Here is a 26,467-nt window from a genome sequence, read left to right as displayed (position 1 = left end):
GAGGTGATTTTGTTGGCTAAAATGTAATTGGCTAATCCACCAAAAAATTGTTGAAAAAAAATGAAGGACACGACAATAATGTATTTTTGTTTAAGAAACCCCAGTGATGTCGACTTGCATGCTATTTTGCCCTGAACTTGGTTGATTCATAGAGCTAGCTATGGTTGATTTTACCGTTTTTTAATGGGGCTCAGTTTTTAAGAATTAGTTCACTCTTTTGCTACAAGCGAATTAAAGCGCCCTCAATCGACAGATGACAGGAGGTCAGTCACACATCACGTGCATGACGTGTGGGACATGTGTGTATGGTCACTGACGGCGCGGTGAGCGAAATTCTGGTAAATTTCACATTTTTGTTTGATATTTCAAGGATTTGAACCCACCTTATAGGTACCTAACCATGTCAAAATAACACATGCGAAATACTGTGTCCGAACATTTCGTGACAGGAGAGTTTGGAAGGCAACAAATATTTGACAATTACGGCCTAGTACTAGCCCCATAAATGTGGCCTACTGCCAGGGTGACTGCCACCGTAAACATAGGCCACACATCCACATGTACCCAAAAATCGTGTCGACTTTGCCAAATTTTGATTTTCACATTTAGGCTTAGTTTGTAGGATTTGTTTGCTTTAGAAGCATACTCACCCTCTTTATAGGCTAGTCAGAAAGTGCTGCCTTTTTCAGATGTCTAATTTTTGTGAAATTTCATTTTAAAATTTTGATACGCAAACGTGTAAAAATGAATCTGGAAATTCGCACTAATATAAGGTTTACCACTCGCATCACAGCTTTGGTACTGGAACCGCAACCAATAGTGCATGAAACAGTCATCGGGTCATACGCTTCCGCGTGACGTCATGCGCCAACAGCCAGCGCAGCCGGCAAAACCGAGTAGTTGACAGCGATCGCTCTCTGTGCCTGTTAATCGACCGCCATTCATTGTACAAAATTTTTTTGTGCACAAACCAGTTGAGGTCCTGGCCAATCCAGCAAGGTTGTCAAGTTAGCGGTTATTTCTCCTGTTTTCACTGCAATTGTAGGCTGAATCTTCATCGTGGATCGTTTTTTACTTCAAGGACCTGTGTAATGGTTATTCCAGGCAAGTTTGGGGTGAGTTGCAGTTGCAATTAGTGTGTAACGGGGACAAAATTGAACATTGAAAAATGTATCGGGCGGCCATTTTGAAAAGAAAAAAAAAAAGGGCCTCCTCCTTCCTTTTTGTCAAAGAGGCAGGACGCTAAACATGTTGTTTTTTTTTATTTTGCCTTAAGTACAAGTTTTGTTTATGCATTTTTGATAGCATACATTGTGGTTTAACAATTCATTCAAATTTAAGTTACACGATTTTTTTTGGAAAGTTGGTAAATTTGTACACAAAGTATATTGACTACATAGAGAAGTTGTGGATGTAACCAGAAGCCACGTCCTGTTACATCCAAACCTTGTTTTGTTCATTATTAATTACTTCAAAATGCTTCAAATTTTCACCAAACTTGAGTTTATCATCAAATACATGTAGCTTCATTTAATTTAGTACTACTTTTAAAGACTGTTAAAACTGTTTCGCCTATTTCCAACAACAAAAATAATGGCTGTGGATGTAACATGTCGGACACCACAACATCACAATGCGGTATTCTTCACCTCGATATGAATGGAACTAAATAAATGTTGCTTGTGTACTTTAGAAATGTTGTCCCCAAATCTCTGTTTCGAGGGCAATTGCAGATGGGTCATTCTATAAATTTGGGGTCCACTTTTTTTCCCGTCCCTGTTACATCTGACATCTATGATTGTATAATTCTGATGCACTCCTTAATGCAGTCATCCTCCAAGAGTGATTATGAATAGCAAACTACCTACCCAACAAATAAACAATCATTTGAAGTCACTTTTAATGATGCTTGAATGGCAAATTACAAAGTACCAAGGTAACAGGGACAGGAAAAATGTCACACTTTGGACCCCAAATTTATAGAATGACCCAGATTGCAGGTCATGATTTTCATATTTTAGGCGTGACCATGTCAACCGGTTGTGTATGTAACACGGAAACCATGTGCCCCCAGGCATGAGATTTTCTTCATATTTGGCCAAAACATTTATTTGCACAGACTACGATCACATTATGTTACTGTAAAGCTGTCAGATTCAGGAACGGATCCCAGGAACCTTTGTGTGAAGTGTAGGAGGGGAATTCAGTCTTGTACCAAAAACAGTGAGGATACTTCAGTTGTGTGATGTTACAAAACGTCTTCCGACTTTATTACAACTGTGCCACAATGGACCGATCCAGTAAGCACCGCCCCATGGTGTTCTGACCAATCACAGCCGTGATTTATGTCCGACGTGCGTGCACTAAAGTCCGACATGCGTGCACGCGCGTATGATGCGCGCGGAAGGAAAATGCAGCGTGACATTGGAGAGGAGCACGTGTTAATTTGCCCACGTGTGCACTGGGCGGAGCTTACTGGATCGGTCCATTACAATGTACATCTTCTCTCTTCCATCGCCAAAAACCAACTCCCTTCCAAAATTCTTTTTAATCACAAAAAACAAACTTCTTTCCCAAAATATTATTATCGAAGTTTTTTAGCGTACGCACGCGTGCACGCGCATGCACCTATGTACATGTAACGCAGCTGTTCACGTGCACACCTGTTCTTGTGCGCACTGTTCACGCGCCATGCATAATTATAATTACTTTTCGCATCACTGCATTACAAATAGGCCTACCAGTTCAGTCATGAAATATTGGGGTCATCCGACCTAAATTACTGCAAAAAGAAAACTTTGCACAAGCCAGTTGTGGATGTAACATAATTTGAAACAGCGGACACCATGTGTTACATCCACAACCCAATTTTAAATTGTGCATTTTGGCAAAAAATTTTAACATCTGATATTTACTTTTTTCAATAGAAAGGGTAGACCTACCTCTTCTCGCTATAATTTGTGTAAAACCTCAACTCCAGTCCACTTGTTTTCTTTTCAAAATGAGTTATTTTTTAAATGTAGGTTTCTTTGTCACACTTTTTCCTCATTTTTTATGCCGGACGCCATAACATTTACAGAATTTGGGTGTGAAAGTTATTTTTGAATATCATTGAGCGTGGTATCATTTAAAAGCTTATCTTAAATTTATAACCTTATTGCCAAATGACATTTGCTTTAGAAATAATCATTCCATAACAAAGAAAAATTATTTTATAATCAGACCTCAGAAAAATTATGGCGTGTTCCTCAACTTCATGGAATGACTCTTGTGACGAATGTTTGTTGTGAGTGTGACATTAATTTTCCTTTGGTTTTGTGTTGGCTATATTCTTCAGGTGTACCCAACAATGTTCCTGTCTGCATCTTGCGTTTTTGCATTGACACTAAGCTGGTTAATAGTAACCAACACAAATGCCTGTCCCTGCAACCAGAAATACAAGGACATCTCCCCATCTGCTAATGTCTTTGAGTCTGCAGTGTAAGTTTATGAGACTGGAAGTTTTGATTTATAAACATGTAAGTCACGGGGGCTGCCTGATAGTCCAAAGGTCTGATAGTCCGAAGGTTCTTTAGTCCGAAGGTTTGATAGTCCAAATGCACACAATTTCCATAAGAGGGGGTTCGTTAGTTCGAAAATGAAATAAGGTTCAATAGTCCGAAGGTTCATTATTCCGAATTGACAACAAGGTCCGATAGTCCGAATCAACAGAAAGGTCCGATAGTCCGAAGTGTCAGACTGACGAACCGTTTGCCCATTCGGACTATCGAACCTTATTCTCAATTCCGACTATCGAACCTTATTGTCGATTTGGACTATCGAACCCTACCGTATATTCGGACTATTGAACCTTATCATCTATTCGGACTATCGAACCTTATTCTCAATTCGGACTATCGAACCCTATTTTCTATTCGGACTATCGAACCTTCGGATTAATTAACCTTATTTTATATTTGTACTAATGGATCCTTCGGACTATTGAACCTTCGGATTATCGAACCTTTGGACTATTGAATTCGGACTAACAAACCTTCGGACTAATGACCCTTCGGACTAAAGAATCTTCGGACTAAAGAAGCTTCGGACTATCGGGCTGTAACAGTAAGTCACAGGTACGGTAGGTGACACTGCGAACCATGTCTGAAATGAGAACAGTGGCGATTATAATGATGTCAGACATTTTGTCAACCTTTCAGACATTTTATGTCTGAAACATAATCCCTGAATGTCTGAAATGTAAACCTGTAAAAAAAAACATTTATATTTCAGACATTCTGTTCACCTTAAAATATCTGAAACGTTAAGCGATCAAGACACTGGCTATTTTAAGTTTGAGACATTTGCAGTTGACTGACAGGCCAGTTTCTTGGGTTACGTCTTGATAGTCCGACGTCCCAATGGTCCAACCCCATTGGCCGACGCCCCATTGGTCCGATGAAACATAATGTATAGTTCCACTGTTTCAGGTTAACTGACCCTAACCCTAATCCAAACCCAAACCCTAATCCTATGGGGTATCGGACCAATGGGACGTCGGACCAATGGGATGTCGTTCCAATGAGACCTTGGACCAATGGGACTTCGGACCAATGGGACGACAGGGACGTCAGACCAATGGGACGTCGGACCAATGGGAGGTATAGACCGAAGGAACGTATCTACCGATGGAACGTGTAGACCAATATGTCGTCAGACCAATGGGACGTCGGACCAATAGGACATCAGACCAGTGGGCCGTTGGACAAATGGGATTTTGGACCAATGGGATGTTGGACCAATGGGATGTCGGACCAATGGGATGTCGGACCAATGGGATGTCGGCAGTGTTGGAGCAAAGGCTTTGACCCTCAAGGCCAAGGCCAAGGCTTTGACCCTCAAGGCCAAGGCCAAGGCCAAGGCTTTGACCCTCAAGCCTCGAGGCCAAGGCTTAACCCTCAAGGCCAAGGCCCTGTTTTATGAAATGACCACTGATATAGAACTAATTATAGTCACATGAGTGACACATCGTCACGCAAGGGCGGATCCAGAACACAATTGGGGGGGGGGCAAAGAAATGTTGGTCCCCCCAAAAAAGTGGGTCAAGAAATTACGGCTTGGGCTTTGGGGCCCGCTTAAAAAATGTTTGGATTCGAGATGCTCAGCGGTGCGATTTGAGGCAATTTCTGACCATTTTAACCGATGTTTTTTGAGGAAAAGATGGTGGTTTACTCATTGCCTGCCTTTATTACGACGTCACATAAAAAAAATGGTTTCTTTTTGGAGGGGGGGGGGGGCATGGCCCCTTTTGGCCCCCCTGGATCCGCCCTTATCATCACGAATTGCTCGTTACGAAGAACAACATTTCTTTAATTGCAATCAACATGCTCGCATAGGCCTACACCGTTTTATGACTGCACTGTATCTATTAAAGTATAAGTTCAGGTCTTCAATATGGTTTAACTAAACAATATAATGATTAACTTCTATATTGACATACAATTCTCCCTCCTCCATGGTAATACGATTAAAATGGTAACAGCAAAATTTCGAACAGATTTATCCGGAAAATGCAAAAATCTTTGGGCCTTGAAGAGCCTCGACTCAAAATTGCAAGGCCCTGAACCCTCAAGGCCAAGGCCAAGGCTTTTGCCCTCAAGCCTCGAGGCCAAGGCCAAGGCCCTAAAATCAAGCCTTAAGGCAGCCTTAAGGCCAAGGCCCAGCATCAAGGCACTACATCACTGGATGTCGGACTATAGAGATTTCCCCAGTTTCTTGATAGCCATACTTGTACATGTCATTGTTGTAGTACTCGTACTTGGTACTCGTACTCCAGTACTTTTTTTGGAGTACTCGTACTCGTACTCGAATAGTTCTGGTACTCAAAATGACAGTACTCGTACTTGGGCAGCAAAGTACTCGTACTCGACGTGTTGAAATTTTACTCGATCATCAAAGTACTAGTACTCGAATAGCAGTACTCGAGGGGAAATGGTATGGCTTGACTTTATATACCACTGCCTTATTTTATCGATACTTTCAGTTTGAAATGGTTGATTGGCTTGTGGAGAAATCGAAGTTTCCTAATTTTCCTCTGTGCACATCCAGGCAAGCACATTTAACAGCTAGCTGTGAGTGGGTCTGTATATCGGTCTGACTGGGTCTGGTCCAATTACGCACAATGAACCATTTGCCGTATGGCCGTATTCGGAAATACTCGTACTCGTATTCGTACTCGGAAGTACAGTACTCGTACGTACAGTACTCGTACTTGGAAGTACAAGTACTTGTACTCGGAGACCTGATGATGGACTATAGCTTTAATATTTACACCAATGGTCTAATTTTGGCCACTACCTTATTGCTGCAAATTTCCAAAGATGTTAGCCTGAGAAAGTAAAAAAAAATATTGTGGAAGGGTGTTCTACAACAATGCAATCATCGCTATAGATCAATGACATCTGGATTCAAGACTACTGCAATGGCAGTGTGTATAGACATGCACAAGTAGCCCCTTAGTTGAGGCGAAAAGAGATGAATTATAATCGCATTTCTGCTGTTCACAGTTTGTCCCACACGTGGATGTCTTTAGAGTCAAGCAAAGTGCCGTAGAGTCCAATGCATTACCATAGCATGCTTACCAAGAATTCAATATTTACTGTGGTAAACAATTGCCCCTTATCAAGTAATAGCGTATCAATGAGAAGCTATTTTATTGGGCCAAAAGCACCTTTAACATTGCATAGAAAAGACTGATCATTTACATCTTGACTCTTCAGACTTCCAAACGAGACTTGTTGCCTTCCTGCGGTCGGTAACGGTTACCTAGCAACAGTAGTCTACAGTGATACTATTTATGTGAATGGAGTTTACAATGGACGTGGTGGAGCAAGTCATCGAGCCAGAATTCCATCAACGGCAGCCATTCAAGTCTCTCTGCCTTCAAATGTCAGCGTCTCAAAAGAGTCTTACTCGCTGGATCTTGAAAATGGTAAGAACTTCAAATGCTATTCATACAGGTTGAATTTTGTGTGTGTGTCGGGGTAATGTAAATCTAATTAGGTTTTGCCTTTCACCGACGCGTAAACACTGTATATTCAGTGTGTTACCTCCCAAGTGAAAGTTGAAAAAATCACTCGGTTGGGACTCAAACCCACGACCTCCTGCTGTCTAGTGCAGACGTCTTTCCACTCCACCACCGGGCTAACCGGATCAGTTGGCTGGTTCGAATCTGATGTACATAGCAGCGGGTACCGCATAAACTATTCATAAGGTTGAAATTTTTTTTTCCGTCGGGGTTATATAAATCGAATTAGGTTTTGCCCTTCACCGACATGTAAGCACTGTATACTCGGTGTGTTACCTCCCGAGTGAAAGCTGAAAAAATCACTTGGGAGGTAACACACTGAGTATACAGTGTTTACACGTTGGTGAAGGGCAAAACCTAATTTGAACTTCAAATGCCATTATAAAAATTTGATTTTTGTTGTTAGCCAACAAGCCAGTAGAACATGTGGTATTATATTGGAATTCATAAATACCTCAGACAGTTTACCCATTGCTATTGGTCAAGAGGCCGCTGATAAAACACGGCTGCGTTTTGTGCCGCACCATGTAGTATGTGCACCTCGCGTGCGCGCCAATCTCCATATAAGGAGGTATTTAGCACTACACGCACGAGGCACATACCATGGACATGGCGGGACTGGTGTGTCACAAACCATGAAGTAAAATCGTTCGAAATTTGTGGATTTCTGACCGCGCGTGTGCCTCGATCTCCATATAAGGAGGTATCTAGCACTACACGCACGAGGCACATACCATAGACATGGCGGGACTGGTGTGTCACAAACCATGAAGTAAAATCGTTCCAAATTTGTGAATTTCTGACTTGTTTGACTTCTGACCGAAAATGTACTGATGAATGGTTTGGGATCTGGCCATTATCCACATCCAGGCCATGCACCATGTTCACTTAGTTTACCGGTTCATCCCGTTTATGTTGAGTATGATGGAGTTCGGTTGACATCAAATGTTACATTTATCCATGATTTTCTCAGAAAATAATTGCTGAAGTTTTGAGGTTTATTTCAGGAATGGAGGAATGGCTATTTTGCAGAAAGTCATATTCTAAAATTGGCTTGGAGTTGGAAGTTCAAATGTGTTTTGTGTGAGGCATACATGTACATGTATGTTAGGGATGCACTGATTAAAGTTTTGTTCCTCAAGTTGGGTTTCTAACCCGAGTTTCTAACCCGACAACTTTTCAACACTTTAGAAAGACCAGATTTCATATCTGTAAGCTAAAAGCTGGCTATGTATATGAACTTTTCCAGGAACATTCCATCGTAAAGTCACTACCAAGGAGGCCTTGATAGAGCAGAGACTCTATGCCCATCAGGAACTCTCCTACATTCTTGTCAATCAGATCATTATCTCTAGGAGAGGACCAACCACTGATCCTATCATCCTCAAGTTAGTCAATAATACTGGGATAAACAGCAAAGACATCAACTTCAAGAACACAGCTCCAGATGAAGGAACAAGGTTTGTATCAAAGACTAATTAAGAAATTCAAAACACTATGCTCTGTCGTCACAAATCTTGCCCCTAACCCTGCTCAATCCAACAAGATCCAACTATTTAACATTTCCGTTGGATCCTGTTGGATTGAGCAGTAAACGCCTTGTATATATTCCTGTTGAAATCTGTTGGATTCGGTATGCAACTGAAAACATTCAGAGTCTGATTCTGTTGGGTACATGGTAACGGTGAATAATGCCAATTTGGACTGTATTGTATTCAGCAGGAAACAGAGATATAAGCACAGTTGGATTCTGTTGGATTGAGTTTGCCAGTCATTTTATATATTCAGGTACGCAACAACTTGGAAAGTTGGGTTGTGTGGGACAGTGTTGGATTAAGCAGAAAAGTCACATAATAATAATAATAATAATAATAGTGGATATTTATAAAGTGCATGTATCCACCAGGTACTGGTGCTCACGGTGCTACATCATTGTTACCCCTGCTCATTGGGCCACTGAAACATTCCAAATACTATCTCAGCTCCCTGGGGAGTATACAGCTCGATGCAGCATGTTAGGCGCTAGGCAGCTAATTCAATCATAGTAAACATCTCTGCCCTCACAGGTACCTATTTACTCCTGGGTGGAGAGAAGCAATGAGTGACAAAGTGCCTTGCCCAAGGGCACACGCACCATGACCCCGCCAGGACTCGAACCCACAATCTGCAGCTTTACCCACAGACCACGAATCAGTGCCCTTAACCAAGAGGCCAGAGCACTCTATTGGATGTAGCAGGCCCCTGGGGACTGTTAGTGGGTCAGTGTTTTTAAGCATGACCTAGTATGTCGATTAAACAGTTCACTGAATGCATCATTGCATACTTTTGGATTTTTTTCATCAGCTGCTGGCCTTGGCAACCTTAAAAGAACATTTCATCAAGTTGCACTACTTTTATCTTTAACATCATGTGCATTGTGTGGTAGAACAATGGCATCTGCTAATAGTGACTGAGCTGCGCTGATTGGGTGTACTAACCCCTTTGAGTGATTTACTAGAAACCTTCCTCGCTCTTGCAAAATCCAACATCCTGTGGTAAACTCTACACCCAAACTGTTGGACTCTGATTATGGTGGTATGATTGACCCCATGTTTAAGCATAATCAGTTTACTAGTGCAGTTCTGACTCAAACAGATTCCAACAAAACATGCAGTTGGATTTTGAAGGATAGGGGTGGTTAGGGGTAAGTCATATATAACTTCATGCTTTGATTTGGGAATCTGAAAGGTTGGAGGTATAGGAACCACAGCAGCAAATTTAAAAGTTGAAAACATTTTTAATATCCCATTAAACCATTATCTAATTTTCGGCACAGCTGAAATGACTTTACCTGAACCCTAACCATTCCAGATCCTTTTTGGAAGATTTCGCAGGTTTTTTTTTTGTTAGTTCACTGAAACAAAGAATATATCAATGGATTCTTGTTTAATCTTGACTTGACTTGAGGGGAATCAGTAACCTTAATAGTTCAAGATTGAAGATTTAAAGGTTAAAGATGAGAGATTTGTCATCATTCTTTAAGGCCTTGGTCATGGCGTTAGGCAATACAGTCCGATGATGGTTGACCGTGAATAACATTTGCACTCACGTACTGCATGAAGCACAAACAGCGACCTCACGCTGCTAGGCTATGATATGCAAATCAAGTGGTGTTGAATGAAACCTTTGGAACATCCGTGAGCCTTGGCTTATGTTTTTCTTTATTTTGTCACTGGAGTTCCAGCGTCGACCCTGTATGCAAATAAAGATGACATTATCTTTCAGTAGTTGGTCGTGGAGGCTCATATTTTACTTGGGCAGAGAGCTGGATAGTGTGGCTACATTCTCCAAATGTTTTGAGTCTGCAGACCAAATATAACTCGATGTAAATCCTGGGACAAAAATAACAAAAATTGCCCGAAAAAGATAGGTCATGTTCCAAGGTGTTCTTACAGCACCACCTAATTTGCATATTGTAGACTAGCCGCGCGAGGTCACTGTTCGCACTTTGTACAGTACGTGTTATTGCACAGCGCGCGGCTCCCGTTTTGTTGGCGGCTGATCCTTGATCATCGGACTCTATATGTACATCGTTGAACGCCTTGACCAAGGCTACATTCTTTATCTCAGAATCTCAGAATGTCAGAAAGTTGATTGGATATTGCCGCTCGGCATCATCATCCAAGTTCACGCTGGTGCCGTGCAAGCGTGAAATTAAGGTTGTGATGCATAATGTTTTCCTGGGGCTGTCTTAAATTGGGATGATGATGTTTGATGGATAAGTTCATCAGGGAGCTCGTTTCAGTCTTCAATCTTCTTTGGGAATTTTTTTTTGTGGTACGCTTGTGTGCCGCATCGCAAGGAAGCGTAGTCACTGATTATGTCCATTTCTTTGTGGTCGTTCTACTGGGGTGATGCAATAAGGGATGTCAACGGCAGTTTCTTCATGGATGGAGCGATAAAGCATCGTGAGCCTGCTGACTTTTCTGCGGTGTTGGAGGCTTGGCCATTGAAGATTTTGCTGCATGTCTGTGACACTTGATGTTCTTTGGTAGTCACCCGTTACGAATCTTGCTGCTTGCCGCTGTACTTTTTCCAGTTTGTTGATGTGATTTGACTGATGGGGATCCCAAACTGTGGCTGCATATTCTAACTGGTCAAATCTTTAGTGACAATTGATTTTCTTCTTTTTGTATAACAGAATGATGTACGGCAACACTGTAGAGTCAGAGACCAGTACAAGTTCCACCATCTCAGTTGCCGTCAACTGGACGATCATTCCTGACAGCATCACCTTGCCCTCGAATCAAGACTCTAAAACATGGACCTTCATTACCGCCATTGGTCCCAATAGAATGATTGCAGTAGCCTCTCATATGCATGCTACGCAGATGGCTTTAGAAGGAATACTGTACAGTAATCATTGTAGAGCATGGCAGGATAAATGGCTACACGGACAAATTGAGGTCGATGACATAACACTTTCTAAAGCAATCCATGGCAGCATGTACTATATTCTCAGTTCTCTACCATCCCTCAACTACGATGTTCAGACCACCCCTTATCATTTCTACGGACTAAGCCCTGGTGGTTTAGCTCATGGTCGCATTGCGACAGATTATCAGGGACACGTCTTCTGGGATCAAGAGACGTGGATGTATCCCACAATGCTTCTGTTTCATCCCAAGCTGGGTAGAGCCATGCTGGAATCCAGGACGTATCACCTGGATGCTGCCAAGGAGCTAGCCAAGTCGAGAGGTTACCAAGGAGCAGAGTATCCATGGGAGATGGCTTATACAGGTGGGTCAGATCTGTTAAGGAGAATACACGAGAAAGTGTGGATTCATAATTTATGAATTCACTCGGCGCTTCGCGCCTGGTGAATTCTTAGGAGAATACACGAGAAAGTGTGGATTCATAATTTAAGAATTCACGAAGCGCAAAGCGCTGAGTGAATTTATAAATTAAGAATCCACGCTTGAGAGTGCATTCTTCAACATAAACCATTGCGTCAACAGAAGTATTGGAAAGAATGTTGCAACCTAACGCCACTTTTTTCTTCATATATCATCTCAATGAAGGTCATTCGTTGCAAGAATGACGATAAGACATGAATCTGGGACTGAGAAATGTTTCCAATTTTGTTAGGAAATACTTGAAATGACTCTCCATAGACTTTGTACACAAGTGCGGAAGTGGCGTCAGGTTGCAACATTTTTTCCTGGCGTGTTTAGCATGTGTATCGCCACACCCGTACAACCAAGTCATTTTGTGTGTATAGGCTCCTTACGTCAAAATGGATAGTTCAGACGACGATTTCTTTCTGACTAAAAGTAGGTTTTGCAGTGACAGCGGAGAATCTGACAGTGAAGATGCACTGGTAATTTTCGGAAAGCAAATTTTCACGCAGACGGTCCTATTCATGCTCGTTATGATGGAGAATAATAGTCCAACGTGTTCAAAGTGCGGATTCGTAATTTCGAATCCACACTGTACTAAAGATTCGTTGTTCCGAATCCACACTTTGTGACCAGCGTAAGAGATTCGTAGATCCGAATCCACACTTTTAACAATAGTGTGACATCATAGCAATGGTTTAAGTTAAGCAGAATACATGAGGAAGTGTGGATTCGTAATTTCAGAATTCACAAGACACGAAGCTTCAAGTGAATTCGTAAATTAAAAATCCTCACTTGCGAGTGTATGCTTCGACTTAAACCATTTTGTCAAAAGAAGTATTGTCAATTAACAGTCCAGAAAGTGGAGATGAAAAGACTTGCATATCTCGTTGTGGCCATTAGGGTAATTTACAAGGGAGTTTTTTGAGGCTCTTATACATAATCACACATTGTAGCATGTGTATCGCCACACCCGTACAACCAAGTCATTTTGTGTGTAGGCTCCTTATGTCAACATGGATAGTTCAGACGACGATTTCTTTCAGACAGTGACGATTCATTGGTAATTTTCAGAAGGAAAGTTTTCATGCAAACGGTCCTGTTAATGCTCATTATGGAGAGCAGAACGTAGAACAATTGTCCGACTTGATTCATATTTCCGAATCCACACTTTACTAAGGATTCGTCATTCCGAATCCACACTATTTGACCAGTGTAACAGATGTGTGGTTCTGAATCCACACTTTTAACAATACTGTGACGTATTCATGTAGCAATGGTTTAATAACTAATAACTAACGGAACAGAAACAATTACATGTAGGTTCATTGCTGGAACTGGAAGGGACATACTGCGTTTGCCTTGTCCTTCCTTGCCCTGGCTGGCACCTTGGGGTTGGGAAGTTTTCTTTGTTAGGGAATTTAGGACTGAGTTATGGGGACTTCTATTTTCCGATAGTGTCTTCGGTCCCCAGAAATACTATCGCTGAACAGGTGTGTGTTCCCGACAGTTACAAAACAAGATTGTGGGTGTGCGTGCAAGCAATCAGGTTCCTACCATAACCTGAGGACGTGACATTTCAACTTCAAACTTGGTGTACATGTTCATCTTTTCAAACCATGGACGAAAAATACCAGAGAACAATATTGTCCACGATTCCCAGCATACGTCCGCGATTGGGGTCGTGTACAAAACCTATGGGAGTCTTCCTAAAAAGTTCGTGTACAAACAAAAGAGGGACAATAGGACGTCCATGATCGACGGTGAACACACGTTTGTGTGTGTGGGTTGGTCTTTAGTGTTCTCTAAAAGCTATTGAGTTTGGACCCCATGGGTCAAAGGTCAAGGTCATTACGGTTGAAGAAATTGAAATAGGTTTCCCACCATAATTTGAGAAGACATAACAAATCCAAACTTGGTATTTTCAACAGGTGCAGAAGTCTGCCCAGCAGAGATTTACAGTCTGCAGGAGATCCACATAAATGGAGACATATCCTTCGCTGTCCAGCAGTATCTTCATGTCTTAAGAGATGTAGACTTCTTAAAGAACCGACGTGGTTACGAGATGATATCAGAACTGGCTAAGTACTGGGAAAGTCGGGTTGAGTTTAACAACGCTTCAGGATACTATGAAATCAAAGGTATGTCCAGAGATTTGGTTTGCCTGCTTTAATAATTACATTGTGGTTACTCTAACTCTATCCTCCTGAAAACTACAGTACCAGGGTTCGACATTAGCTGCAGCCCGCCCGCTAAATGCGAGTAAAAACTGCAGCGGACTAGTCAAAACATTTCCTAAGTAGTCCGCCAGCTGGCGAGTCAAAATTATTGTAATAAGGCATGCAACATTTCCATGTATAATATCCGCAGATTTCTGCGTTTTAAGAAAAGCTGGAGTTGTAGAAAAAATAATCTGATATTGACACACAGACGCTTGTTTCATGCCGTGGCACCACGGAATCTTGCCCGAATATCGCTAGCATTCCCAAAATTAAAGATTGCCTCAGGATCACAGCTGTTACATGATCAGTGTTGTTTATGACATTCTCGTGCAAAAAAAATTAAACTTCTATAGAACAAATTAAATCACACGGACAAGTGAGAAGGCCCACGGACTAGTTAAGAGTGTGTTTCAATAGTCTGGCAATAGTGGGAAAAAAAATTCAGGACGAAACCTGCAGTACCCCACTTGATGAAGATCAGATTTGTTAAGTGTATATATATCTGCTAAGTTTTGTTGTCCGATTGGCATGGACCAGAAATTAGTTTCATGTTTTATGTTTGGATCATTTATTTAAGTTGGTTAACCCTCCTCACTTTGCCTCGACACTTATCCCCAAAGAGTGAGCACACAGAGCCAATTCTTCTTCGTAATCCTGTTATATCAGATTTGTGTGGAAAAGCACAATTCACAGTGCATTCGACTCTCATTAATACGAACTCAGCTGGACCTAACCAAAACGTTTGTTACATGTATATCAGAATTTTTGTAATAGGTGGAGAGCCGGTCTCATTCATAGTCAGGCAGATTGGTGCACAATATGATGGAATTGTTCATTTGATGATAAAAGCATAAAATTTGGCACACAGTCAGAGTGTGTCTATCATGTCTATAGGCCATCGCAGATTTGTCTTTTGAAAAAAATATTATACAAATAACGAATGTTTGTGAGTGCGATGGTAAGAATAATTTCATGAGGTGACAGATTGAATGTTCTATTCCACGAGGCGAAGCCGAGTGGAATAGAACATTAAATCTGTCACCTCATGAAATTATTCTTTCCATCGCACGAACGTAAAACATTCGTTATTTGTTTTATACAACACCTGAATAAATTCTCGTCATTTGATTGGTAAATTATAAACTACAATTTATTTTGATTTTAAAGATGTTGAACTACCCCTTCACGAAAATGTTTGAACCCAACGCTGTAGCGCTGGCTCTTTGGAACAATACGCGCTACGCTGAACGCGCACACCAGCATGCATTGTGCACGCAAATACCGCGTCATGGAACAAGCGCAAAGTGAAACGGTATAACGCATGGGTATAACGCATGGTCGCACCGTGCATTATACCGAATAATAATATGTCACGTGATCTACAATTCACCAATCAGATGACGGGGATTTATTCAGGTGTTGTATAACATAGAATAACATGCAATGGCCGCCATTTTGAAACTTTTGAAAATCTCGTTATTCTATGATATTTTTTCAAAGGACAAATCTGCGATAGTTTTATAGCCAAATATCTTTACCATGACATACTCTGACTGTGTGCCAAATGCCATGCCTTGATCATCAAACTGAACAATCTGCTTTACTAAATTTGCACATCAATGCACAGTCAGGACTGATTCTTTATTTTTGCTACAGGGTGAGTCAAAAAAGCGGAACCCAAACCCCAACAATTATACTTCATATAATCATAAAAATATGTAGTACCAAAAATAATAATGACTGGAAAGCCAATTTCATAAGCTACTTTTAGATGAAAAAAATTACTGAAATTGGTCAATCCATTCAAAGAATATCGCCATTTAAAAACAATGACCCTAAAACCTGTCTGGTCCAGAAAATGCGATTTCAAGAATCGTCACAAATTGTCTTCAAACATCACCAGCGATAAATCTCAGTTTAAACGTTAAAAATATTCAACAAATTCCTTTTGAAGGCCCATCTTTTAAAACAAAAAATGATTTTATAAATCATACTGTTTGCCTAACCAGGGTTGTTAATAAAGGTATTATGTGCTACAGTTGGTGACAGCTGTTGGTACAAGTATTCTGTGTCATTTTCTTCGTTGTTCCAAACAGTCAAAACACACAATAAATAGCTTTTTTTTGGACGAGACAGGTTCTAGGGTCATTGCGTTTAAATGGTGATATTCTTTGAACGGATTGAGCAATTTCAATAATTTTTTTCATCTAGAAGTAGCTTATGAAATTGGCTTTCCAATCATTATTATGGTTGGTGCTACATATTTTTATGCCCCGCGGCGAAGCCGAAGGGGCATACTGTTTCTGCCTTGTCCTTCCGTGGGTGGGTGGGTGGGTGTGTGTGTGGGTGGGTGGGTGTGTGGGTGTGTGTGTCCGGACAAATCTTGTCAGCGCGATAACTTGAGAAATACTTAACATATGAACTTCAAATTTGGTTTGTGGACTGTCCTTGGTAATCCTAAGAAGCATTTTGCATTTGGGGCCGAAAGGTCAAGGGTCAAGGTCACAGTGGCTGAAACAATAGAAATTTTGTCAGCACGATAACTTGAGAAATACTTAACATATGAACTTCACATTTGGTTTGTGGATTGTCCTTGGCAATTCTAAGAAGCCTTTTGCATTTGGGGCCAAAAGGTCAAGGGTCAAGGTCACAGTGGCTGAAACAATAGAAATTTTGTCAGCGCGATAACTTGAGAAATACTTTACATATGAACTTCAAATTTGGTTTGTGGATTGTCCTTGGCACACTGCCAAAAATATTTTCTTACTTAAGAAAACTTTTCTTGAAATTAGAAAAATATTCTAGATTTAAGATAATTTGTAAGAAAAAAGAAAATGGGCAAGAAAATACTTCTTCAAATATTTAATAAAATATACTTGAAGAAATTATATCTTTTTTTAAGATTTTTTTTCTCAAAATTATTCTCATTACAAGAAAATTTTCTAATTTTAAGAAAATTTCTTACATAAGAAATTTGTTTAAGAACTACGAACTGTGTTTTTCTCATATTTGCCATCTATTTTCTTATTTTAAGAAAATATTTCCTGTTAATAAAAACAATTCTTGTCTTCAAAAAATGCTACACTTCAAGAAAATTATTCTTGCCAAGTGTTCTTTGTTGATGCATTGTACAAAAAAATACTTTCTCATTTTAAGAAAACTTTTCTTGAATGAAATTAAAATTGTATGACTTTGGCCAGAACAACAGAGGGCGCTGTTGGGGGAGTGGCCAACTGAAATTTAAAAGTGTATTGTTTCAGCTGTCAGGCCTGAACATTCACTTATCATTTCCATCATTTTTATTCTGCCAGAGGTATGTACCGGTACAAATGTTAGTTTTATTGTCATGTTTTAACTTAATTATCATAGATTAAGGATGGCTATTTGTATGAACTTTATTGTTGAAGATGTTTAAGGATTGAAAAGATTGAAAGTTGTGTAAGTTTCGGATCGGTAGTTGCAAATGTATGCATACTGTAATACATATTGAACATTGCACACATAACCCACTAAGCATGAGTGAGATAGCAATTCCTTTTCTTTTATAGAAAGTAACATATAAAGTGGCAGTCACTGATATGACAATTGATTTTTAGATGTTCTTATTCCTCCATTTAGAAGTGAATCTGAGTTTGGCGATTAGGCTCTGCCTGAGAAGCAAATCTAAGTTTGGAGAATAATGCTCAAAACTAGGTTTGAAGTTCACCAATAAAAATGTATATTGGCCTAGTTATGACAGTGACAAAATGTTTAAATAAAGTTGTAATGTAAGGTGAAAATACTATTATTGAAATGAGCAAACTATACAGGGTGATTAAAAAAGGTAAGCCTGAAACAAAGGACTTTTATTTGTTAAATGTTAACACAATGTCTTCATGGCATCCATTGCTGCTATGATGAATGGATACCTTTGCCTTGAAGTTGTTTTCTTGTAGTAGGAAAACAATTCTCATTAATTTGTACTAAGATTTATGATGTCTTTTCTTTTGGAATCCAAGAAAACCTCAGCAGAAACAAAAAAAAACACCCAAGATTACAATTCCAGCTAGGAGTTAATTGTCTTGATTCAAGAAAAGGAAAAAGGTTTTCTTGTGTCATTCCTAATCCTAGAAAATGGTAACAAGAAATTTGTCCTTGCAGGTTTTCTTAAAATAAGAAACATAACTGAGAAAAGTTGATTTCAGGTGGATTGAGCAATATAAATTTTCTTGCAGTTTTTCTTAAAATAAGAAACATACTGAGAAAACTTTAGAAAAAAATATTCTTAATTTGACAAAAGTTGAGAAAGAAACAAGAAAAAAAACTAGATTTTTTTTGCAATATGAAGGGGTTATATTCTTGTTTCAAGAAAAGGAAAGAGGTTTTCTTGTGTCACTCCCTAGAAAATTGGAACAAGAAAAATGTTCTTGCAGTTTTTCTTAAAATAAGAAACATAACTGAGAAAAGTTTAGAAAAAAATATTCTTAATTTGACAAAAGTTGAGTAAGAAACAAGAAAAAAAACTAGATTTTTTTTTGCAATATGAAGGGGTTATATTCTTGATTCAAGAAAAGGAAAGAGGTTTTCTTGTGTCACTCCCTAGAAAATTGTAACAAGAAAAATTTTCTTGCAGTTTTTCTTAAAATAAGAAACATAACTGAGAAAAGTTTAGAATTTTTTTTCTTATTTTGACAAAAGTTAAGAAAATTATTTATCCTAAATCAAGAACACTAGAAAAAAAATCTAATAACAAGTTTCTTAAAACAAGAATTGGCCTTTTAGAAATATTTTCTTGTGTCACTCCCTAGAAAAAAAAACTTGTTTTAAGTTTTTTTTTCTCAAAATAAGAAATATATTTTTGGCAGTGCAATTCTAAGAAGCCTTTTGCATTTGGGGCCAAAACGTCAAGGGTCAAGGTCACAGTGGCTGAAACAATAGAAATTTTGTCAGTGTGATAACTTGAGATATACTTTACATATGAACTTCAAATTTGGTTTGTGGATTGTCCTTGGCAATCCTAAGGAGCCTATCGCATTGGGGGTCGAAAGGTCAAGGGTCAAGGTCACAGTGGCTAAAACAATAGAAATCTTGTATTTATTCTGAGATCATAGGGATTAGGGATTAATTCATATAAAACCTACAGAAGACACTTATGCTGTCAATGAACGTTCCATTTGACCAAGGTACATGTAATTTGATGTTAGAGTGGTGTTATGTCATGGAAACAGTCACGGTTGCGGGGCATTTGTGTTTGTAAACACACCTGACTTGTTTTAAATATGAAATATATATTTGGGGGCTTTGGATTCCGCTTTTTTTTACTCACCCTGTATAACCAGAAATACAGTGTTTGTATTGACTAGAGGCCACTGTTTTCCCTTCAGAACACTGAGAACTGAGCTCTTGAAGTAGAGGTTGTACAGTTCCCCGTCTTCCACATTGGGTTTAATTTGTAGGTCCTACAGCATGGTTGTGACGCCTGAGGTTGTATTTTTTGTTTACATTGTAGGAGTGAAGCCGCCAGACGAGTACCATTCCAATGTCAACAACTCCGTCTACACTAATTCAGTAGCTCAGGTCAGCCTGCTCTTACCAGCCTATGCAGGCAAGTTCATCAATGTTACCGCACCACCAGCGTGGACAGAGATTGCTGATAAACTACTGATTCTGTATAATACGACACACGAGTACCATCCGGAGTACGAGGGATATGAAATAGGTCAGTTATCTTTTTAACCCTTCGCGTGCTAATTTTTGGCGCTGTGATATTAGACGGCTGCATGGAACCAATCACTGACACAATGTAATTTGAGCTACCCGGCCCTCAAAGTCCACCATTCACCCAGATTAACCCCTGGTATCACTCCGGCCCTATAAACAGTCAATGAAACCAGACACTACCCTCCTCAATGCCATTTGACAGTTCCATTTTGGCCACAGGGGTGATCGAGGTAATCCCTATGTGAACAATGCATTTGTACACAAGCCTAGTAATTGCGCACAAGCACACTAGGTTTTCCCGCCAATTTCCAACCCCTCCAGTAGGATCACAAGACTTACACCCCCTCTAGTGGATGCACCATGGTCCATACTAGGATCTAGTGACAGATGACCTGGGCATGGCTACCACGTGGCTGGGACAATAAAAAACAAAGAAATGTGGAAGTCAGTTTATTCACACTGACTCCAGGTAAGGCTCTCATGGTATATATTTACTGGAAATGTTTCCTTAAAGGGGCACTAGGTCCCGAAATCCCTGAAAATTTCATGTTTTGGATTGTTTACTTATCCTATTTCAAACATGTGGTTGAAAGGAAACCAACCTAATGTCTTACCGTTCCTGAGAAAAGACGAAAAAAACCGGTTGTTTACATTGGACACGACAAAGTACGAATACGTTTTTCGTGTCGTTCTGTAGTGTACGATATACACGTTGTGTGTCTCGGGATCAGCGGTGACCAATCACCAATGCAAAAAAAATGGTTTCTTCAACATTCGCAAAAGGCGAACACTTTACGCGTACGAATGACATCACAACTAGCATCCAAACGGCTCGAATTTATGGGGTCGCAAAAGTGGACCCCGAAATTCGTTCTCGTACACATAATACAGGAATATCACAAATACGCCCAATTTTTAAAGGGTAGTTGTGTGGATGTTTCTATCCTAGTTTTAAATGTTCTTTCTGATCAACATAATCTCGTTCAAAGCGCGTTTTGTAGCCCAATTGGGCTGTTTCAGGACCTAGTGTCCCTTTAACTGCCTAGAGGCCAGTACATGCTACATAGGAATTCAAGTGCAAATAAGCCAATTTGTCCTTGTGGGACCATTCACCATGGACCGTTTGCGCAACTTGAAAGATGTTCAACTTTTGTGAAGTAGCAGCGGGAAAAGTTGATGTGACGTCAAAAATTGGCGGTTGTGTTCACTTCTGTTGCCGAGTATGAACTTGTCTTTACACAACACATTGTGGCCAAACTGTCAGTGGTCCAAGCACATTCTTGTTCACTGGTTGCAAGGGACATCAAGTAATACAATGTAAAGTAAAACAATGCAGTTGGAATTAGTGGTGGGGGAAATCAGAGATTTTAAAATCTGTTTAGTCTAATATTTTTCAAACCAAATAATGGTTATCTGATCGCACAGGATGTTCCCATCCAGCTCACAGTTATGCCAACAAAAAAAAGTGAGAAGTGAGGTGTCACATGACTGGGAAGCAAATTAGCAGGATAGACCACAGAGCAAATTAGGGGATGTTCCAGTCATTTGCTTGAGCCTGCAATGCTTTACAAATCCCAATGATTATCTTGAGGATGGCGAAGAGTATTAGTGATACATTTCATTGGCATTTGTTGGAAGAAAAAGACGATAATGCCCAATTTTTTCCCACGTATGATGCAAATACAAGTGGATTAGTGGAGTTGTTTGGTTGAATCATGGACATGATTGAAGTTGTGTCATGAATGGTGCCCTTGGCTTTTAATTGGACTTTTTCCTCGACTTTCTCAAGAAAGAAGTGATCTTCTTTGCTGATGATTCTGTTACGCCAACCATAGTTCAGTCTTTTTGATTTTATGAAAACACTGACCATTTTTTTCATCGTAAAATTTTGTTTGTATTGAAATTAAGACAGGAGTTGATGTCCGGAAATTAGGCATGAAGTGTATGGTACTTGTTCATACATGTACAATTGTATTCATGTGTGTGTAACTGCAGGGCGGCCCAGATTTCGGGCACGTATTTTTGTTAGGCCAATTTCCCGTTTTATTATGCCAGTTTCATCTCTGCTAAAAAGATTCTCAAAGCAGAAATTTGTCAAATCGTAATTTTTGTGTGAAGTTATGTTCATTATTGTGCTTCTTCTTGACCAGGCACAACTGTCAAGCAAGCTGACTCGATTCTACTGGGCTTTCCACTCAATGTCAAGATGGACAATGTTTCACGCTATAACGACTTGCAGACCTATCAGCCTGTCACAGACCCAAATGGTCCCGCTATGTCATGGTCCATGTTCTCTATAGGATATGGTGAAGTACAGCAACCTGACAAACAACGTGAGATGTTTCTACGCAATTTCAAGAACATTCAACAGCCATTCAGAGTAAGTCTGTGTGTCATTGTTGTCATTGATACGTGTAGCAAGAAGTTTTACCAAAGTAACAAAATCTTGACATCTTTTTGTAATTCTTCATCCTGGGGTTGATTTTGCTTAGATCATTGTGATATCAGATCAGTACTTAGACTTGCAGAGGATAGTTGCAATGTGATCAACTACAGAATGTCACGAAACATGAAACCACGGATTCCTCAAATGTGCCCCAGGCACTGTAACGTGAAAGCCTGAAGAAATGTATAGAGAGAAGACATTGAGAAGATTACAGTCTTAGAGGTGGGAGGAAAACCCCAGACGAATATTCTGGGAAAAACCCACGGAATCAGGTAGGGACTGAAACCCAGTCCACATGTGGTCCAAGCAGAAATCAAACCGGGGCCAGAGTACCACTACGCCAACCTGACTTCTCCTGTCCTTTGTGAGCATGTGTACATGTTTTCTTGGCCTCTTGAGTGTAGCTGTCTTGAATTTGCAAGACAACATGACATCCTGGTCAAGGCAGCCTCACAGTTTCATGGGGTGCATACCTTTGTTCCCAAATACCTTTGTTCCTCAATACCGATGTTCCCTGAAATCTTTACCCTAAACCCAAACCCTAACACCAACACTAACCCCAACCCTAACCCTAATCCTAACGATTTCGGGGAACATCGGTATTGGGGAAAATAGGTATTGCGGAACATCGGGTAGACCCCATTTCATGAACTGACCTTCAGGACAAATAAACCCTACAAGTCGGCTTGATCACCAAGGTCACTTCGTCTTTCAAGTGAACTGACCTCCCAGGTGCATTTATAAACTTGATCTTTGATCACCTGCTGCCCACCTGTCAGATTAAATTCTCCAATCAATTATCTTTGCTTTGCCTTGGCAGGTGTGGACTGAGACGGCATCTGGGCATGGGGCCGTTAACTTCATCACTGGCATGGGAGGCTTCCTGCAGTCAGTTCTCTTCGGCTATGGAGGGTTTCGTATCTTACCCGATCATCTCTTATTCAATTTTGACCTTCCTAAAGGGACAACCAAGTTTGAGGTTTGTAACATTTGACTAGGAAGTGGATTGAGTTTTCATAAACAAAGCTACACGTACAGTTTGATATTAAAGAATTCCCATGACAAGTAAGCCACATATACAGGGTGAGTAAAAAAAATGAAACCCAAATGTCAGGGTCATTGTTTGAGTGAACTTCTGCATGTAGCACTTTTACAATCTAGGATATGAAAGCCCAATTCATAAGCTTTCTTTTAGTACAAGAATCATTCAAATCACTCATGTACTTTTCAAGTTACGGAGTTTTAAACACAACCACCATTTTAAAGTTCTGTCCACGGATCACAAAAACAGGTGTGCGTTCTTTCAGCAAAACGAAAACAATTCACGCACATCCGTATGTGATTGTTTTTCATTTTGCTGAAAGAACACTCAACTTTTTTGTGATCCTGAACAGAACTTTAAAACGCCAGTTGTGTTTAAAACTCCGTAACTTGAAAAGATCATAAGTGATATAAGTGATTTGAATGATTCTTGTACTAAAAGAAAGCTTATGAATTGGGCTTTCATACCCTAGATTTGAAACTTTATTTACCTTTCTTTATTAATAGACATAATTTCCAGCACCTTGAGTACCTAATTGTTGGTAGATACGTACGCTATATAAGACTCCGATATTATTATTATTACATACAGACCTTCACTAAACAATGGTCCCAACATTTGGGTATTGTTTATTTTTACTCACCCTGTAGTCACAGCAATCTGCTCTAAGTCTGCTCATATACAAACTCATGCTTTTAACTTTCAAAGCCATCAACGGTCAAGCACCAAACTACCTACGCGACCTTATCTGCATCAAGGAACCTTCTCGCACTCTTAGATCAAACGCTGCTACCATTCTACAATGACGAACTGTGAACACAGTAACGTACAGCCAGCGATCATTCTCATGTACAGCTCCTGAAACACTCCAACTGTTCAAGACTCTACTCAAAACCCATCTGCTTATCCTTTGACTTTGAACATTTCTCCAGCCAATCATTCTCGTCAATTTGTGTTGGCTTTTGTTTACATATGCCGTGTTTTTGTGTATTATTTGAAATTTTTAAAGATTTACTCTAATTGTACACCTGTATGTTATTATGCCTGTACAGCGCATTGGGGTCTTATTGACGGAATGAGCTTTTACAAGAATGGTTTATTATTAAGTGAAACTTACATTTGTTAGTTTCCCAACCTTTATTTTGATTTGTAGGTGAGAGGACTTGACTACCTTGGTTCTGAGATTGACTTTATTGCCACAGAGAAGACAGTATTAGTAACACTAACGGACCAGCAGCAAGGTGCAGCAAAGCTACAAATGGAAACTGCACAAGGCACCGTCTATGATCTTGTCAAAGGTGACTCTTAGAAATTATTATATCAGTGCATTTCAAGGTGATGTTAATTTTTCTTAATTTGTTTTATTGCAGTAAGTTTATTTGAAACATCTTCAAAGTGGTGATCACAGCAAAATATGGCTTTAACCCCTTGAGGCTGGTATTCTTCGGCTAAGGGCAGTTGCACATTGGGTGGAATGTGTACGTGCAGGCATTCAGCCGTTGTCCATGAATGGATGCGCTATGCAGCAGGCATGTGGCAATAGCAATTCCCCAGCTTATCGGCTTTTATTGAGCTGCATCTAGAGCTGTCGGCCCGTGTTAAGGTGTCAAAGTTTACATTTTTGCACTGTTTTTGTACGTCATAAAATAATTACTGAATGATTTCCAAAGCTGAAGTCCATTTGAAAATAACAGTGCTCATACCGCAAAAAATGTGTTGCATGGCAAGATGTTAGATGCGAAAAAGGTATATTCAAGCAATAAAATAGGGCTGATATTTTAAATCCAACAAATACAAACATGTTTTGTAGTTGCTACTCGCACACATAACCCCCTAGGCCCTTGTTGCTTACAACCATCCTCAATCCTCCAAAATCCTCCAAAATTTTTCAACTCCGCCTAAATTTTTCAAAATCATCAGACAGTCCCGCCTCAACATGCATTCATCCTCAATCCTCCAAAATCCTCTTGTGCTTCATTCACCATTCATCCTCAATCCTCCAAAATCCTCTTGTGCTTCATTCACCATTCATCCTCAATCCTCCAAAATCATCATGTGCTTCAATCACCATTCATCCTCAATCCTCCAGAATCCTCATTTGATTCAATCACCATTCATCCTCAATCTTCTAGAATCCTCCAAAACCGCCAGGAGGATTTTGGAGGAGTGAGGTGGGTTAGGGTTAAGAATTCAATTTGTAGAAGCCATAATTATAAGAAAAGCTGATATTTGTGAACATTTTTAAATACAAATGAAATCACATGACATACTTTCACCGCTTACTGCTTTCAGTCTTCCACAATTTTAGTGTTTGATTTCATTTCATCAACATTTCATCAACATTTGTGATGCGATCAAGCTACAAGAGTCGTTTGTCGGGAATTTGCATTTGGAGATTCAGGCCAAAATAGGATCACTTCATCACATCACTTCATCACATCTCTTGGTGTTCCGACTTCGATAAATAATTTTTGAACTAAAGATGGTATCAGCATGCGGTTTTCACAGCAGTAACGCTAAGATTGTGCTCTTTTCAAAGCTGTAATTAAACAAATTTTGACCGGGGTTGACAAACGACTCATTTAGCTTGATCGCATCACATTTATTTCCAATTCCATCAATCAATAGTAATACAGTGTATATAAGTAGAAGAGTAGGATTTGGAGGCACAGCCAAAAAGGCACAGCTTGTATTAGGGAGTGCCCATACAATTACAAACAGTACAGTACAGTTTTATATTGGTTTCTGGAGATTTTTAGAACTTTCTCTTAGTTTTTTTTTTCTTTTTTTCAAACAGGGAAACCAGTGTTGATAAACCGTATCAGCTGGGCACTCATCAAGGAAGTATGATTGGAGAGTCAGCACGGTGTCAACGTTGGATATTGGAGTTGGACTAACTGAAATGGTTTGAGTCAAACTTGCCTTTCATTTCAAGACTTTCCAAATTGTTTAAAACAATGATAATTATTGTGTCAAAATACACTTGGTGTGTAATGATTTGTACAATTATATAATATTGGATGGCTTTGAGGGGAATACAAGAATGTATTGCACGAGCTATAACAATATTGCATGAGTCAGAATAGCGAGTGCAATATATTCTTGTATCCCTCC

General features: G+C 39.8%; 1 protein-coding gene across 2 annotated transcripts; it reads left to right on the top strand.

Moving 5' to 3' along the window:
- Positions 1 to 280: 280 nt before the first annotated feature.
- On the top strand, positions 281 to 26,467 carry LOC119730818 (protein-glucosylgalactosylhydroxylysine glucosidase-like). 2 transcript variants are annotated; one of them, XM_038203852.1, is made up of 11 exons: positions 281 to 338; positions 3,338 to 3,480; positions 6,759 to 6,970; positions 8,316 to 8,526; positions 11,247 to 11,845; positions 13,875 to 14,084; positions 19,654 to 19,863; positions 22,016 to 22,245; positions 23,132 to 23,290; positions 24,507 to 24,651; positions 26,151 to 26,467. In XM_038203852.1, the coding sequence occupies exons 1-11, from the start codon at positions 306 to 308 to the stop codon at positions 26,201 to 26,203; spliced, it is 2,205 nt and encodes a 734-aa protein (XP_038059780.1). In that variant the 5' UTR covers positions 281 to 305; the 3' UTR covers positions 26,204 to 26,467. The 2 variants fall into 2 exon arrangements, with proteins under 2 accessions (XP_038059780.1, XP_038059781.1); XM_038203853.1 differs by lacking the exon at positions 281 to 338 and adding an exon at positions 1,088 to 1,115.

This window comes from Patiria miniata, unplaced genomic scaffold, assembly GCF_015706575.1.
Source record: "Patiria miniata isolate m_02_andy unplaced genomic scaffold, ASM1570657v1 HiC_scaffold_22, whole genome shotgun sequence".
Classification (NCBI taxonomy): domain Eukaryota; kingdom Metazoa; phylum Echinodermata; class Asteroidea; order Valvatida; family Asterinidae; genus Patiria; species Patiria miniata.
The sequence above is the reverse complement of the archived record's forward strand: the minus strand, read 5'-3'. Positions and strand labels throughout refer to the sequence as shown.